This window comes from Pipra filicauda, unplaced genomic scaffold (genome assembly GCF_003945595.2).
Source record: "Pipra filicauda isolate LSUMZ 115617 unplaced genomic scaffold, ASM394559v2 scaffold71_size5581439_pilon, whole genome shotgun sequence".
Classification (NCBI taxonomy): domain Eukaryota; kingdom Metazoa; phylum Chordata; class Aves; order Passeriformes; family Pipridae; genus Pipra; species Pipra filicauda.
Window position 1 is genome coordinate 1,233,480 of NW_024104887.1, and position 16,576 is coordinate 1,250,055.

The window sequence follows — 16,576 nt, forward strand, 5'->3', positions numbered from 1 at the left end:
ATAAATGCAATTTTTAGGTTTCCCAATTGCCACAAAATCTCAAGAGAAAAAGGGAGGACCATTTTAGATTCAGACATCAGAGCTCAGTAAGTGTTGAAATATTAGTAGGAGATCAGAGACTGGTCCAGATGGCTGAGGGTAGAGGCCAAGCCAAATGTGCCTTAAACCCTCCAATTTAAACACAGTAAGTGGGGCTTTGGGATGGGTCTGTGTTTCTTAAAAGACTATAGAGAAAAACCCAAACTTCATTTAAAAACCCAAAACAGTAAACATAAAAGCCTCAAGTGCAGGGTAAAGAACAGCAGCAGCACAGCTTATTTCTTTACATGTTACAATGAGAACAGTATTCCCTCTTCTGACACAAGCAACAACAACTTACTGGCTGTATGTGTGTTGCAGGTTGAGTTAAACCTCTTGGAGCCAGTGACTGTAACAGCTGCTTCCACTCAGGATCCCTGTAAAGAAGTGATTTATAATGTGTAATAAAAGAGCTAAAACGACATTTATCTCCTCCCCTAGTGCTGGCATGCATTGTCAAAGATGCTCTTTCGTGACATACAAAGGAGCTTGTGCTGCCTTTAGGTACTGTTGGCAAAGTGGGCGGGGTGGATTGGGAGCACTGGTGTGTCCATAACCCTATGGCAATGACCTTGATTCATTTCTGTGTAAGAAGCCTGTGTGCAGCCCCAAGTGGTCAGTGTTTTTCACTGTCAAATGTTTTGTGAGGATGCCTGTATCTGAGAGGCAGCAGCTTTGAGAAGGAAAGCAGTAACACATGCAGGGACATGTGGGTGCATGCATTTCAGGGAAAGACCACACAGTACATGCTTTTGGGCTCTCTACTGGCTGGAAGTATGCTTGGAGCCGTGATATGGGAGCTTGGGATTTGAAGACCACTTGTCTTTTGTGTCTGTATACATCTGCTACCTTAGCAGGTAAGGGTGCGCTCTTTTTCTGACTTGCCTTCAGCAAGGCACAAACAATCTAGGAGGTACTTGAAAGCATTGATGATAACTTTCTGATACAAGAGGTGGAGGAGCCAGCAACAGAGGGTGTGCTGTTGGACCTCATACCAAACCTTTGAATGGTCGTGGTGACCAGGAGAGGTGTCTGAGGACTGGAAGAAAGCAAATGTCACTCAGTCATAGGGCAGGTAAGAGGATCCAGGGAACTGCCAGACAGTCAGCCTCACCTGAATCTGAAGTCTGGCAGGTAAATGCTTTCCAAGAACCACCCAGATTGTCTGTGCCTTGCTGAAGGCAAGCCAGGAGAAAGAGCGCACCCTTATGTGTTAAGGTAAGCAGATGTGTACAGACACAAAAAACAAGTGGTCTTCAAATCTCAAGCTCCTTCGTCACAGCTCCAAGCCTACTTCCAGCCAGCAGACAGCCTGAAAGCGTGTACTGTGTGGTCTTTTCCTGGAAAGCATGCACCCACATGTCCCTGCATGCACTAACCTCAGGCCCCGTGCACCCTTGCTGCTTCCCTCCTCAAAGCTGCTGGCCTCTCACATACAGGCAGCCTCGAAAAACTTGAGAATTTTACTCTAAAAGACCAAGTTGCATTTCTATGGACCAGATTAATTGATTATATGTGGACTTGAACAAAAGAAATATTTGTAAATTCAGCCATGAATCAGGATTTCTCTGTTGCCTGGTAGGATTACTGTTGTTTCATTGTTGTCTTTTGTTTTCTTTGTTGTCATTGCTAGTTCCAGTATTCCTGGAATATCTTTGACATCTTCTGTGAGTGTTTTGGGCTTTATTCATCTTCAGAGCCATGGCATGTCCCCACAGTAACACTGCCATTATCAAGCCATGCCAAATCATAGGGATTCACACACTCATAGCGCTGGCCAGTTTTACTCCATTTACTCCTCAAAAGAAGCACTGCTGAACTATGTATGTTCATGGCAGAAATGACTGCTAAGAAGTGGTTGAAATGAAGATTTTCAGCACATAAACAAAATTCCAGAGATCTCAAAGTACCTTTTACTGTGGTATGTTATGATTGTGCATTCCCTTTCCTCAAACCATGTAATTTAGCGTGAAGCTGTCATGCACTCTGCTGATAACATGATGAAATCTATTTGGAATCATGTTCAATGAGCATGGGTTCTTTCCAGCTTGATTATTCACCTTTTTCTCTTCTGCTCATGCAGATGTTGCCCCCACATCAACCTTTCCACAGTGGTAAGCCCCTTTGCAAACATTTTTCGTATAAATACGTGTGCTGGAAAAACAGGCAGACAAATTACTTGATATTTTGGAATAAGAATATGACATGTAAACCACTGTATTAGGATGGGGCAAGACAAAGTGAGTCAGGAGATATGCTTGACTCTAATACTCCTCTAAATCTTCTTAGAAAATGAGAACTGCTTTTTAGTCTTTCACCCTAGGCAGAGACCCGGTAGTTAATAAGATATTTCCAAAGATTAATATCAATGTCCAACAGTCATATTTCCCTACAGTAATGCCTTTACCCATGCCCAACTGCCCTGGGCTGCTGCTGCTGTTGAAATGGAATGGTCCTTTTCTCCTATGCTATGAATTTCACTTCTGCTGTGGGTATTTACTTATTCTGGCATCTCTTTCCAGGATAAGGCTATAAGGCTTTGTTTTTTTCAGTATGCTGCCCTGGTTCTCAAACACTGATAACCTTCTTGGCAAAGAAAGGCACTTTCAGCCACCAATGCCAACCTCTCCTGCTCCAGCAAATGCATCTGTTAAGGAAAGAAATGCTATCAGCAGGACAACAGGTGGCATATTGAAGCCAATCTTAAAAGGTTATAATAAGAGGGAGTGTATGTGAGAGAGAGAGGAGAAAAAAATGGAAAAGAGGGTGACTAAACTGAAGGAAAATCTAGGGGCAAGCATTTTTTCCACTACTGCACGTACATGGTGCTGGAATGAAGGTCTGCTGACGTTGCAGCACTGGGGTAGGGTACTGCCCTGGAAATGCATTTGCCCATTGTACTGCTCTCTGTTTGCTTAGAAGGAATTCAGAAGGGATTTGCTTTCTCTTGTTTCATGAGCCCCATGCTTTCACACTGACCAAAGTGGATATGCACCAGATGGCCATGTCCATCATCACCGCTGGGTGGGAGAATTCCTGATTATACTTAGATCCCTCAGACCCCACTCTGTCACTAGCAGAGAAGCTCTGCTTGAGCACTGCTTCCGAAATGCAGCCGGCTGGGAGGTCCACACGCCTCGCCTGAAGGAGCCGGATGCCTTCTGGATCAAACATGAATGACTTGCTGAAGGTGCCCCTGGTGCACGTCCTCACCCTGGCAGCCCTCAGCTTGGCTGAGACACTCCTGAAAGGTTTGCTTGGTGGGGCTTTTGCCCTGGTCTTCTTCTTCTGTCACTTGCTGAAAGAGGTTTTCCAAAGAGGGGGGTGTCTCTGGTAATGGCAGGGTGGGTGGTGCTGTAGTGTTTCCAAAAAAGACAAAAATGCTCTGCTTTAAGTGGTCACTTCACTGCTTTTAGAAGGATAGCAGTGAAAATATTCTGGAATTGAAGGTTCTTTGTCTATGAAGATCATGTAGTCCATTGTAATGGGCAGAGGGATCTTTGGGTTCAGCCTGGGTGGGATGTGTATTTCTCCTGTTAAAGGAAGCTCAGAAGAGTTAAGGGCTGATAGTACCTGTTGCTGCAGAGCCCAAGACTTGTGATATTTGGCATGTCTGTGTACACTAATAGGTACATAAAACTTCAAAAGAACTAAATAGCTATTATGTCTTTACAAAGCGTATGTATATAAATACAAACATACATTGTTTGTATAGGATATAATATAGAAGTTATTATACCTTCTTCCTATCTTATGTGCACACACACATATGGACACATGCACACATATTTTTAACCAGCAAAAGAACTGGACAAAAAAATCTGCTTAGGAAACTCTCTGAGGTACTAGTTGCAACCATGGTCTTCTGGACATACCATCTGATAATGCTTTGGGCAACAATTTTTGCTGCACAATGATTGTCCAAAGCCATTCAACGCATACTAGAAACATTGCAGCTTCAGGAAAACAAAACAAAATCTTATTCACATGTTAGGTAAACATTGCGGCTCTTGCAAGGCTGTGCTTTTATAATTGTTAGTCAGATTATTCTCAAAATGGAAAAAAAAGAGGTATCTCCTTCATAAAAACCTTTTGAAATAAAAATGTAAATATTTTCCTAAGGCACTAAAATAATTGAGTGAACCCTAGTCTTTTTGAATGCTGTGGTAAGGCAGGATCTGAGGAGCAAGAAGAACAAAGAGGACAAGGATACCATTTTTTTTCCTGGTGTCACAGAACAATGAACAGACACATATCCTATTCTAGAACATCGCATCAGGTGGATGAATCGACTTGTTCCCCGAGAGAAGCTGAGAGGTGACTGTAGTCCAATTGCCCTATAGAGGTCTTGCAGCATTAGCTGGAAACACAACTGAGCGGTTTTTGACCAGAGGAACTGCAATTTCTCTAGGTGTCTGCAATTTTGCAGGAGGGACTGGCTCTGCTTTCTGCATTATTTTGTTTGCCTGGCTTGTCTGGTTTCAAAAATGTGAATCCAGATCCAAAGCCAAGCAATCTGAAAGCTTCTGGTGGGCTGGGGATAGGAGGGGATTTGCTTTCTCGTAGTCCCGTGACCAGCCTTGGGTCATTTTGCTATCTCGGGAAACTACAGCTGACACCCAGAGAAAGGGCACCTATGTGGATTTGCACATATATAAGTTAATTGATTTTCAGTATTACTTAAAGCCACAGGGTTGCCTTAAAAATGTCAGAAAACCCAAAGGGCTACTCATGGAAAAGATTGGCTTCATTTCTGTATGCTGATAGATATGTCCGTACACTGGATTTTATTTTCCCATGTTAAAATCTGGTAGCATAGGCATCCCAAGTTTTGAGAGTTTTGAGTGCTTTCTGAAGAAAACATGAACTGACAGCAACACCTGAGCAGTTTGGATGGCTTTTAGAAGCAAAAGCAAGCAGCATCTCAGCCATTTTGGGGCTCTGTTGCAGCCTCACAACAAAATGGCATCATTGCTCGCTGTCTCCACTTGATTTTAACATCACAAAGGTAAAAAATAGCATACGAGGAAATACCACATCACTGTTGCTGTCACAGCTGCTCTTTGAGGATTCAGAATTTGGGGAGGCAGCTGTAAAGAAGTTCCTTCTCTTTTTACCATTGTGCTGTTGGTTTGGGCAGTATCGTTCGTAAGTAAGAGGCTTACAGACTTCTGAGCTGTGTGCTGGCTTTTGGGAGGTGCCAGATGAGACCAGGTGTAGGCAATATTCTGTCATGCACTGAATTAAAGACACACCATAAAAGTATTTAACTGTTTCTAGATAATTTATTAATAGGTAAAGCTGACGGGTCTTGTTTGCCCAAAAGAATAAGTTACTGTAGTTACGCATATTGACTCTTGGTACAAATGTAGCTTTATTCCTTGTGAGAACGGCTGTGCTTATGCAGACAACACTTATAAAACTGGTTGCTTTGAATTATCATTACTGTAAAAATTTACATTTCTCAGTGTTAGAAGCATCCTACCGGAGACCAAGGCATGCGGACAGCAGCAATGAAAACATACTATATGAAATTAGATTGCAAAACTCCAGGGTTAATGCCATCAAAAGACAATAAACTCTGTCAAAAACCAGCAATGTCCCTTTTGAAGTAGTCACGATAGCCATCAGTGGGGGTTATTCTTCTAAGACAACCTTCAGTAGCAGGAAAACTTAGGCTTTATGGAAATCTTCCATTTGGTTTCACTGGCATAGAATTTATCGGGGGTGCAATACAGAGATTGTTTCTATCTAATGTAACCCAAAATGACCCAATACATTGAAGAGTGATACAATTTAAGCAGTGATCTTAAACAGTGAGTGTGTCATGGACTTATTTTAATTAATTTTTCTTTAATATAATGTTTAGTACTACCTTAGCTATAGTTTTGAGATTTATATGAGTACAGTCATTACTGGTAATCAATGGTGGAACTTGAAGTTATAAAATATAGAAATATTATTGATGCAGATTTGTTCTAATAAAATGTCAAAAGTGTAAAGATTTTTACATAAACCTGATAGTGGAAGCTGTTTCTTTCTTCCTCTAGCTTTATTCCGGCAGAACTCCAAAGAGATTCTAATTTTGACTCCCATGTAAATTGAAAAAGCATTGAGGTGTAGACTTTCTATTATTCTCAGTCACTGAAATCTGAGTATCTTCTATTTTTCCCCTTTCTTAGGAGGGAGGGGTAAATTTGTTATAATTTATTTTTTCCCTGAATTTAAACTTTAGTATACTAAGGAGGGCCAGCAGATAAACAGCAGTTGATATTGTCCTGCGAAAACACAAACAGTATGCCACATACTGTTACAGTCAGAGAGGAATAAGAAGACTCCTGTATCCATTATGAATTTTCAAGGTGGTGTTTAGGAATATGGTATGAAATTAGTTTATCTCAGCACAATAATCAATGAAATCCAGTCCAACAAGTATGGGTGTGTGTCCCTTGCAGCCATAGATTAAAAGTTATTCAAGTGTCTTTGGAGACAGTGGCTGCAATGCATATCATGTGCAGGGAAAGTGATTCACTAGGCTTATGCTTTAATCCCTTCCAGCTATGATTCAAGTCTTTTACTGGAGTGACAGCAAGTGTTTCTAAAGATGCATTTGAGTATCACAACAGGTATGATAACAGGTCTGATAATAAGCATCAGACATAGCTATCAGACTTCTAACTCTTGTGCTACTTGTAAAGAAGAAGTGAGAAAAAGAGAGCAGGTACCAGTAATGACACAAATCTGAAGGACCCTAATGACTGTGTGAGCCTGGCTTTGAAAAATATAGTGCTATATAATAGGTTTGGTGTTTGAAAAAAAAAAAGATAAATAGTTGAGTGGAACAAATCCTGTAATAATGACAAAGAAGTCCAAATCTCATGCATTATGAAATAATAAAGAAGCACTCTGCCCACTCTGGGGGAAGATCAGCTTGGCTTCAGTTGGTGTGCTGCTCCTTGCACTTCCAGCCTACACAATGCCAGGGGGGCAGCCTGGCACGGGGATAGCCTCATCTATGTTCTTGCAGTATGCCACCTAGTGCTGTGAACCCTGGGGGAGAGGAGGCTTAGAAACATGGGATCCATAGGGCTTGTTGGAGCTTGTTTTGCTCTGCTTTGCACCCTGTGGAGAGATCACAAAGCAAAATGCCATTGAGTGACCCTGCAGGGACAGCTGCCTCCACCAAAGATGTCTGGCAGTCTATGTGCCTTTCTCCAGGAGTCACCATAAGGCTTTCTCATTTTCTTTTCCTTCACACAGCTCCCTTAATCACCACTCCTTTGGAAACAGTGGATGCCCTGGTAGAGGACGTGGCCAAGTTTGTCTGTGTAGTGGAGTCGTACCCTGAGCCGGAGATTACGTGGACACGCAACAGCATTCCCATCAGGTAGGGAGCAGCCCCAACCCGCTCCAGCATCTCCTGCCAAAACTGGTAGTGCTTTCCTCTGTGATAAAGGAGATATCTGGAATTATAAAAATAGGTCTGTGGCAGGGAAGAGGGTGAGTGGCTGTAATTATATAGGAATCTGTGTTCCTTACAGAATGATAAGAGCAACTTCACAAACTTGAGCTTGAAGACTGTTGGTTTCTGCTACAAGCTATGCAAGAATTTTCTTTCTAGCTTTAGGCAGTTCAATCCGCTCTGTTCCTCAGTTTATGAGGTGGGAGGATGCTGTATGATATTTAAAAGAAACTTTGCAAGACTTGTTGCCTATCTCAATGTTCTTGGGAACTTTGTGTGGAATGGGTCACACTATGCTATTCTTGTTTACTTCTAGTTCTGGATCTGACTCTAGGAAAGTGGCTTCTCATTGTTACACTTTCAAACGCTAACCACCAGGCATGAGGATGCAGATGAAGGCGGCAGCCTTGGAAGTGTCTTATGGAAGTTGCTATCATTGCTTTTGGTCTGTTGCCATAGACAGGCTTCTACAAAGTAAATTGTACTTGATCTTCCAGCTCTGAAATCACGTTACATCTAACACATGCCTTCACATGTTTCTTATTCTAGATTGCTGTTAGTGACTCCCTCTGCAAAGGAAAATTACAGCACTCCCTTTCTTGGTTAATACCTATTCTCTACAAGAGATGTCCATGTTAGGCAGATGGTCACCTGAAGCATGGTTCTCACTGTTGTGGTCAAGCATCCAAAGAGTCTTTGAACCATTGGCTTGGGAAACTCCAAATAAGTCAGTGGTAGCAGGAGGTAAATAATTTTAAAATAGGAGGAAAGCAGAAACTTACACATATGCATGCTAGCCTTCAGAAATCAGTTTTTTTCATTGCCTGCAACCTCAGCAAAACCCTGGGCTTAATCCTCTGACCCTGGCTTTGTTGCAACATGGAGGTCTGAACTTCCATGGATGTTATTGCCAAATCAGGTCATGTTTCTCCCAATCCCTTCCCCATCAGTGACACCATGACTGAAAATCAAAGCTGGGAGAGGACGTCGCTCATGCAGGGCCGTGCCTTTCTCTCCCCAGATCTTTAAAATGGTCACTCTCTATGCGTTCTAAGATAACATGAAAACCAGACCATTTCGTACCACCATCCCCACTTCTAGAAGCCCAACATACCTTTCTAAAAGCCATCCCATTCTCTCTCTGAGATAGAGTGCCTTTTCCACAACATTGACCAAAAAGAAAAATACAGGTAAAAACATCTCTGCTGGTAAGGCCAGAGAGCTCAGGTGCTTCATTCCTTTACTAAGGCTTCTGGAACAACATGAATATCAGCAACCATTTCACTTTCACAAAGCTCTGCGGCATTAATATTCAGTACTGCTGGGTACAAAAGCTCAGACCAAAGACAGGGAAATGGATAAGCTGAATATATTTCTGCTACTTTCTAAGAACTCATATGAAAATATTTGCAGAATGAAAAAGGATCGAATCAGCGGGCTTTTTTCTCTGAATAAAACTCCATATAAATATATTTCTGTGCCTCTGTGTATATATCAAACTTCAAAGGGCCTAGTTATTGCAAGCAATTAATATCAGTTATTTTATTTACAGGATTTTCTTCTCTTGCCAAGTCTCAGCATCCTGAACAGACAGCTAGGCTAACCTTCAAAACAGAACAGTGTGTAAACTTTCAACTTCGATGGGAATAGGGCCAGGACAGAGACTGCTGTCAGCACTAGTATTCTGGATGTGTCTTTTCTTTTGGCACCAAAACTTGTGCAAGGAGACCAGTAGGTGCCCTGTGCTGACTGAAAAGCCCCAGGACAGGGCTGTCCACAATAAGCCTTTCTCAGGGAAACAAGGGTATAGAGTTAGCACATCTTTTACACTGTGGATGAGTTCATGGCACTTTTTCTTCCCATGGTGAAAAAGAGGAGCGAGATATAAGACTGAAAGGCAAAAGGCTGTTAAAAGGAAATATGTGCTTGTCAATGGCACGTTCAGATTACTCAGTGACTACACTACGATTTCTAACAGTAAAAGAACAAAACAGGACATATTTAGGTGTCAGATATTTGTGATAGCTTGGGAGACAATCCTTAGGTCAGAACTGTTCTGCTACTGTTCATCAGAATCAAAGTCCAGGTGCATGAAAATGCTTCCAAAAATCATCTATGACGGTGTGAAAATCAAACATAAAGGAATTTACAAAATGCTGTGCAAACGTTTTTTACTGAACTTTTCTTATATTTTTCCACTTTTGTAATGAAAATCAAGAGTTCAATCCTCTGACTTCTCATCACCTTTCTGCTTTTCCCTTGCTCTCACCCACACCCTACCCCACTCCCCTCCCTCCCCATGCCCCCCTATTATGTTCACATATAGAATTGGTCTTTGCTCCACATATTTTGTTACAATATCCTACATCTTTATTGTTCCAACTTCAGGGCTTCTCTTGTCTTCTCTGAAGTCTCCAGGTTAAATCCTGCTTTGTTAAAACTGTAGCTCTCCTTGAATCCTCTAACCTTGAGAATGCTTCATCACATTTCTTTGCTTGTTTCATTTTGGTTTTTTGCTTGTTGGTTTGCATTTTTTCCAAAAAAATTGGACAAAACTGCTCCTTGATATAGACACAAAAATACATGGTTGCTTGTTTGTGTCTATTTTCCCAACAGTATAAATCTTTGTGTAACTTTATCTGTTCAGTGAAAAAAGCTTTCCTTTTTATTCTGGAGAAGGTTTCTTTAAACAACTTCAGCCAGTTCTACTTCCTATATAAGCAGTCCTTCCTTTGCATTGCACAATTACAGCTAACAGGACCCAGCTGGAAAAGATTATTTGTGCTCATGCCTGTCCTTAGCCAGTCAGAAAACAAAATATGATACCTATTTACTTAACCGATATTTGGATGGAGGAAGAATTGCTGCTACACCAGTGGCAGTCAGGAGCTGCACGGTCTAGTGAGAATCTAAGTGAATCTTAAAGCCCAACTCAACATTTTCAGCACCTTTCCTTCCCCCTGCAGGTTGAAAATAAAAGGTAAAGCTTACTGCCATTTGTAGCAGTGTCAGTTGTCTGTAGATTTAAATGCAACTCCCCTTCTCTGTCCCTTGTTGTTCTCCCAGCCCTGACGATCTGTGCTGTGCCCTGCAGGCTGTTCGACACGCGGTACAGCATACAGAGGAACGGGCAGCTCCTGACCATTCTGAGCGTTGAGGACAGTGATGATGGGGTGTACTGCTGCACAGCAGATAACGGGGTTGGAGCAGCTGCACAGAGCTGTGGGGCTCTCCAGGTGAAAATGCGTAAGTGGGAATGCAATTTCTTCCTGACACCATGTGAGTATTTAATTGAAAGCCTGAGCAGACCCCCAGGTATGGCCCCTGGTGATCTCTGTTCAGGGCAGACCCATGTTCTCATGAGCCTGGGTGCAGTCCTTTGAGGCAGTGACACAGCATATTGGGTCATATCTTAACTTAATGCTGTTCTGATTATTCACTTTGAGTAACACACACTTGTGCCAGGATCAGGGGATAAATCCCAATACTTTGAAGAATGCCTTTTGTGCAAACTCCATAAAAGAGGCACAATTTGATAAATTAGACTTCCATGGTAACATTGCATAAATCCCTTGTGAATATTAAATGTAAAATTTCACTAAGCAGATTTCTGCCTGAGGATGGCAAAAGCGAGTAAATGATGTTTAGGTGCTCTCAGTAGTAGTGTGGAATGGTCGGAGCACTATGAGGTAAATGTCATAATCTTACATGGAAGGCAAAGTACTTAGTCTTGCAAAGGGCAATGTAGGTTCTGAACTTGGTGAAACTGAACTCATATGGCTGCAGTTGCTAACACAAACACTTTAAAGGGCAGCAGAGGTATAGTCTGGCTAAAGCATCTGTTTGTAGGAAAGGATTTGTTTGTGCTAATGAGCATGACCCTCCAGGTCCGGTAATTCTGGAGTTCTACAGCACCCCAGTCACTGGCGGGTGGGGGCTGGAAGGTGATGCTCTCTTGAAGCTTGTTTTTCTGCTGGTTCAGTATCACGCAAGGGACTCAAAATGTCAGGTCTCCCAAAATACTGAGATGACAATCTTTTTTACTCCCTGCTCAGAGTAAGCTAGGCCATATGGTTCCTTGGGCAAAAAAAAATTTAAATTTATCCATTATTAACTTTAAGGGAGTTTGATTGCTTTTTTCTTTAAAGATCATTTCTTCTTTTAACTAGCACAGTTATAAATCCTTCCATTCGGGATATTAATTGAGTTTACGTGCCTTTCTTGTTGAGCTAGAGGCAAGCCTGGGTTAAAACTGTTTCAAAATCAATTCAATCCAGATCTGAACTTTCATACAAGACAGTGTTTACACAGTGAAGAATGTCAAAACCTGGAATGCAAACATTCTTCAATACTGGAAATACTCTTATCTGAATTTGGATTTTAGCCCAGGCCTTAATTCAAATGACCATCAAACTCCACTCAGGAAAACAAATAACCCATGTAAGTTAACTGCTTTTGCATCCATAAACTGAAACTTAATGCTGTGCTGAAGAAAGTTCTTTCTTTCCAGGGCAGTTCATGATGAAGTAAGACTGCTCCACCTTTCAGCAATATAGAGAAAAAGCATAAAAATTTTTGATGTAATTTCTGAATTTGTCTTGTCCTAGTATCTCTTAGCTTCATTTCAACTTTAATTTTGGACTTTTAAAATTTTAGGACCCAAAATAACCCGACCACCTGTAAATGTGGAAATAATAGAAGGCTTAAAGGCTGTTCTTCCATGCACTACAATGGGGAATCCAAAACCTTCTGTTTCATGGGTCAAAGGAGAAACAGTTGTAAAGGTGAGTAGAGAATGATTTTTAAGTAGTGATAATTATTTCTTAAAGGTATTGTGTTAAATATTATCATCAGTTATAGTATTTGTAAATTTTAGTTGCTAGAAAGCAAGCATTGGAAAATCCAGGGTTCATCTCTCTGGATATCTGTATCGTATATTTTATATCCTTATTACACTAATTGTGGACAAATGCTGATGAAAGCACTTGTGAGTGTTCTCATAAATAAGAGCTCTTTTGAAGCTATAATTCAAAAATCGCAAAAATAGGGATGGGTGAGTTTGTCATGACAATGCTGAGCGGGGAGAGCTGGCCCCAAATCCTTCAGTTGTAGGACAACACAAATAATGTTCATGCATGTAAGCCCAATCTTTGTAAACAGATGTTTGGTGCTGCTTGTGTGCAGCCTGCGTGTAGAGGCCTCACCTCAATTGCTCCTTCCTCTGGCAGGAGACTGCTCGCATTGCTGTCCTCGATTCAGGGAATTTAAGGATACACAATGTTCAGAGAGAAGACGCAGGACAGTATCGTTGTGTAGCCAAGAACAGTCTGGGCACAGCCTATTCGAAACCCGCAACTGTTGTAGTGGAAGGTGAGTAACCCTTGCACCAGGCTCCAGCTCCACGTGCCAGCTCCTTGTCATACCTGGTTAACTTGAATTAACCTGAAGTATTACACTGATGTTAACAAAAACATCTTAGGGGGAGAGAGGAGAGGAGAGGAGAGGAAGAGGTTCGGAGAGGTTCGGAGAGGTTTGGAGAGGTTCGGAGAGGAGAGGTTCGGAGAGGAGAGGTTCGGAGAGGTTCGGAGAGGTTCGGAGAGGAGAGGAGAGGAGAGGAGAGGAGAGGAGAGGTTCTGAGAGGTTAGGAGAGGTTCGGGAGGGAGGAGAGGAGAGGTTCGGAGAGGTTAGGAGAGGTTCGGAGAGGAGAGGTTCGGAGAGGAGAGGAGAGGAGAGGGAGAGGGAGAGGGAGATGGGAGGGAGAGGGAGAGGGAGAGGGAGAGGGAGAGGGAGAGGGAGAGCTTTCCTCATTGTGGACTTGAACATTTTCTGCACGCTAAACTGAACACCAGATTGATTTTTCAGTTTCTGGTCTTTATGCTCTCAGTGTCTATCTTTTATGTAGAGAAGATATTTGCTTGGTGGTATAAATCATCAACAGTTTTAGAGTGCTGAGATCTGTGGACTGCAGGAAAACCCAAACATAGGCAACAAGGCATTCTATCTTCCTGAATCTTCTAAGAGAATTTCAGTTGTGTAAGGGTTTGTAGAGTGGGTGGAGGAATGACTAATTCAGTATATGAATTAATTTTTATTTCTGATTCAGAATGACCACACTCTGGAAAGTGCAGAAGGGTTTCCATTTGCCTAGTAAGCTTCAAAAGATTGTTGTGGGTTACATTTGGCCTGGGTGCAATCTCATTTCTAAGAGGAACATTGACACCTGGGAGCAGGATCAGGTATATTAGATCCAACTAGAAATCACTGTAGGTCTGCTGTTTCCCTAAAGAATGCATTAATTTTCCAGGTGGGTTTTTTTTCCCTTCTCTTTTTAATATTTATACATATAGATTTTGAGTGTGTCAGAAATTCCTTAAATAGCTTTAAATCCGGAAGATAGCTATTCTTAGTCTAGATTCAGAGCCATGTTTATCCCAGGATAAAAGTGATGAGGCAAAATGAAAACAGTTGGATCTTGATGTGAACAGCTTGGGTTTTTGCCCCGTCACTGAGGCAATGGGCAGAGGCTTATCAAGGGTTAAACTGTAAATGGCAAATACTTGGTGCCATGCACACAAACAGCCCTCTCTGGGCCTCAGGAACTGAGATTTTATTGCTCCAGACCTACCAGAGCCAGTCAGGGAACCTAAAAGCAGCCTGGAATTGCACCAGAAATCCAGGTTGCTAAGGTAGATATCTTCTTTTGTCCCCATCTGCAGAATTATGCAGTGGCCTGCTCATTCAAGGAATGGTAAAATAATCCACTAATATCCTACCTGAAAAGGAGAGCATATGAATGCTCTTTTTAAAATGAGGAAGATTAATTCCTAATTAATCAATGGGAGCTCAGTGCTCCCACACAAGCTATGCCCTCATATTCCCTGCATGTGTTGGGTGAACAAAGAAATGCTGTTCTTCAGGCTCACCTTTATTTCTCTGGTAGAACACTTACATAATATATCTAATTTCAGGCTGTCACCCAAACTAGACTGATGTATGCTTGGTTTACAGTTTTAGCTTCCAAAATCCAAAGCTATTATATCTGACTGCAGCTTGCTGTGTATTCAAATCCCTTCCTCTCATGGTACTTTAGATTAATTCTCATGGATCTTTAGCATGCATAGATACGTATACATATACCTGTGTACACATGCAGGTAAACACATACACACATACACATCACCCTCACATAACTCTTTTATTATTACTTTTAGTATCCCTCTCCTCCTGTCTCTCCTACCCCCTTAGTAGCAGAATTTTAAAATAACTCCAAGTAAATAATATACTAAAATTACTCAAAGCAGGAAAACTACACTCCAGTAGTAGTGTTTGAGCACACACTGTGTTCACAAAACTTGTGAAAATTGCTGTTCATTGCTTCTCTAATAATACTACAATATTTTTCCTTAAATCTTGGTGCTAGTATTCACTGGAGTCACCACTCTGCACAGTGTGGCTTAATATTAAAATAAAATGACTAAGCATGGCTGGATAACTATGAATATTTAATTCCAAGGCCAGTGCTCATTCAAAGAGCAGTGCAAATATTTATACCTAGCTAAATCTAGATCATGCAGAACCTGATTTCTGTTGTGAGCTTTCCTTTTTAATGGGTCCAGCGTTAGTCCTGTGTGGTGTCCCACCCTTAAGGGGAAGGGAGCACCCAAGATTCATAGGTCCTCATTGAAAGGAATGACAACAGTCAGAGTCTGCAAAACTTAAAAGCTTACAAAGTTTTATTTGTAAGTTACACATTTGGCATGGAAATTTGTTTGTTAATTCCTGACCTCCTGCGTAAGCACACAGCAGTGGGTTTTGGATAAAGGGGTGGGATGAAAGGGAAAGCAGCGAGAGAGAGAGGTGGATTTAAGAGTGGAAGAGAGAAAGAAGTCACTATGAAGTGCTTCTCCACTAGTGCTCTGGTTTACAGCTCTGCAGAAGCTGTATAATTGTGTTGGGTTGTATTTTCCCCATTTGATTTCTTTAGTTACAACCCACTCAAATTATGAAAAAAAGGACTAGTAAAAGTACTTGCATGAAGCAGAATTGCAATAGGCAGAAACAAGCCTTCTCCACACTACTCTGCAAAGTGAAACAAATAAGCAACGATCAGTCTGCTGGGTCAGTTAAAATTAGTGTGTGAATGTTCTTGTTCTTGCTTGTACATCCAGAGAGGTCTACAAAAGGTAATATATGCACTGAGATAAAGGAACGATATTGTAATCTTGGCTGTTTGCCAAGAAATGTGTTTTTAATTTCCTGGAGGCCATATTTCTGACCTGCAGTTTTGTATTAATTTTCTATTACCTTAAGGATTTTGCTAACTAGATGTTTAATCACTACTTTATCAGTTTTGATAATGTACACTTCTGCTAACTGTAGAAGAGCATTTATATACTCAATGAAATAGCTCATTGCCAAAGGATTTCTAAAAATTTCCTGTTGGTTGCTATACTGATGCCCAAAATGAATCTCTGACTGAAAGATTCCTGGATGAATCCAAGATTCAGGACTACGGTAGAAGAGAAGCATTTGCTGGCTTACCTGGCTTACCTTCAGACACAGATGTCTGAAGGCTGAAGTTTATTTACAAGATGTTGGCTGAGATGGCTAAGATGTTCCATCAAGTTTCACCAGTTTTTCCTCTAGAAATAAATATGAGAGCAGCTATTGCCTTTAGTAGTGTTGAGAGTTGTCCTCAAGTGCAGAAATTCCCATTGATGTCAGTGAAAATTCAGGACAGGGTAAAGACTTTTCAGCTGTGCGGAGAACGTATTTTTTAAACCTTGTCTGAACATTTGAAATCTGTAGTGTTTGCAAGACCTTTGTCTGTTTTTCCCTTCATGCATAGGCTGTAGAACAGGAGGAATTTTGATTTTCATTGGTATTTCCAGCGACATTGATCCGGTCCACTAATAGGACCAGTTTCATAAAAGCTGTGCATGAGCTCCTCAGGTTCAGCTTCTGGGCCTTCTGCCTTAAACCATACACCCTCTGTAGTCCCCAAGGTTTGAAGTGTATCACAATGATATTCTTCAT

The 16,576-nt window shown here is 41.4% G+C and overlaps 1 protein-coding gene across 1 annotated transcript in view; it reads left to right on the forward strand.

The window, feature by feature from the left end:
* The first annotated feature begins 3,232 nt into the window (after positions 1-3,232).
* The window catches only part of MUSK (muscle associated receptor tyrosine kinase), a 30,075-nt gene continuing 16,731 nt past the window's right edge, over positions 3,233-16,576 (forward strand). Inside the window, exons 1-5 of the mRNA XM_027710297.2 lie at positions 3,233-3,329; positions 7,339-7,465; positions 10,635-10,786; positions 12,197-12,324; positions 12,769-12,910. Coding sequence (XP_027566098.1) covers positions 3,233-3,329; positions 7,339-7,465; positions 10,635-10,786; positions 12,197-12,324; positions 12,769-12,910 — 646 coding nt within the window. The remainder of the gene's footprint in view (positions 3,330-7,338; positions 7,466-10,634; positions 10,787-12,196; positions 12,325-12,768; positions 12,911-16,576) is intronic.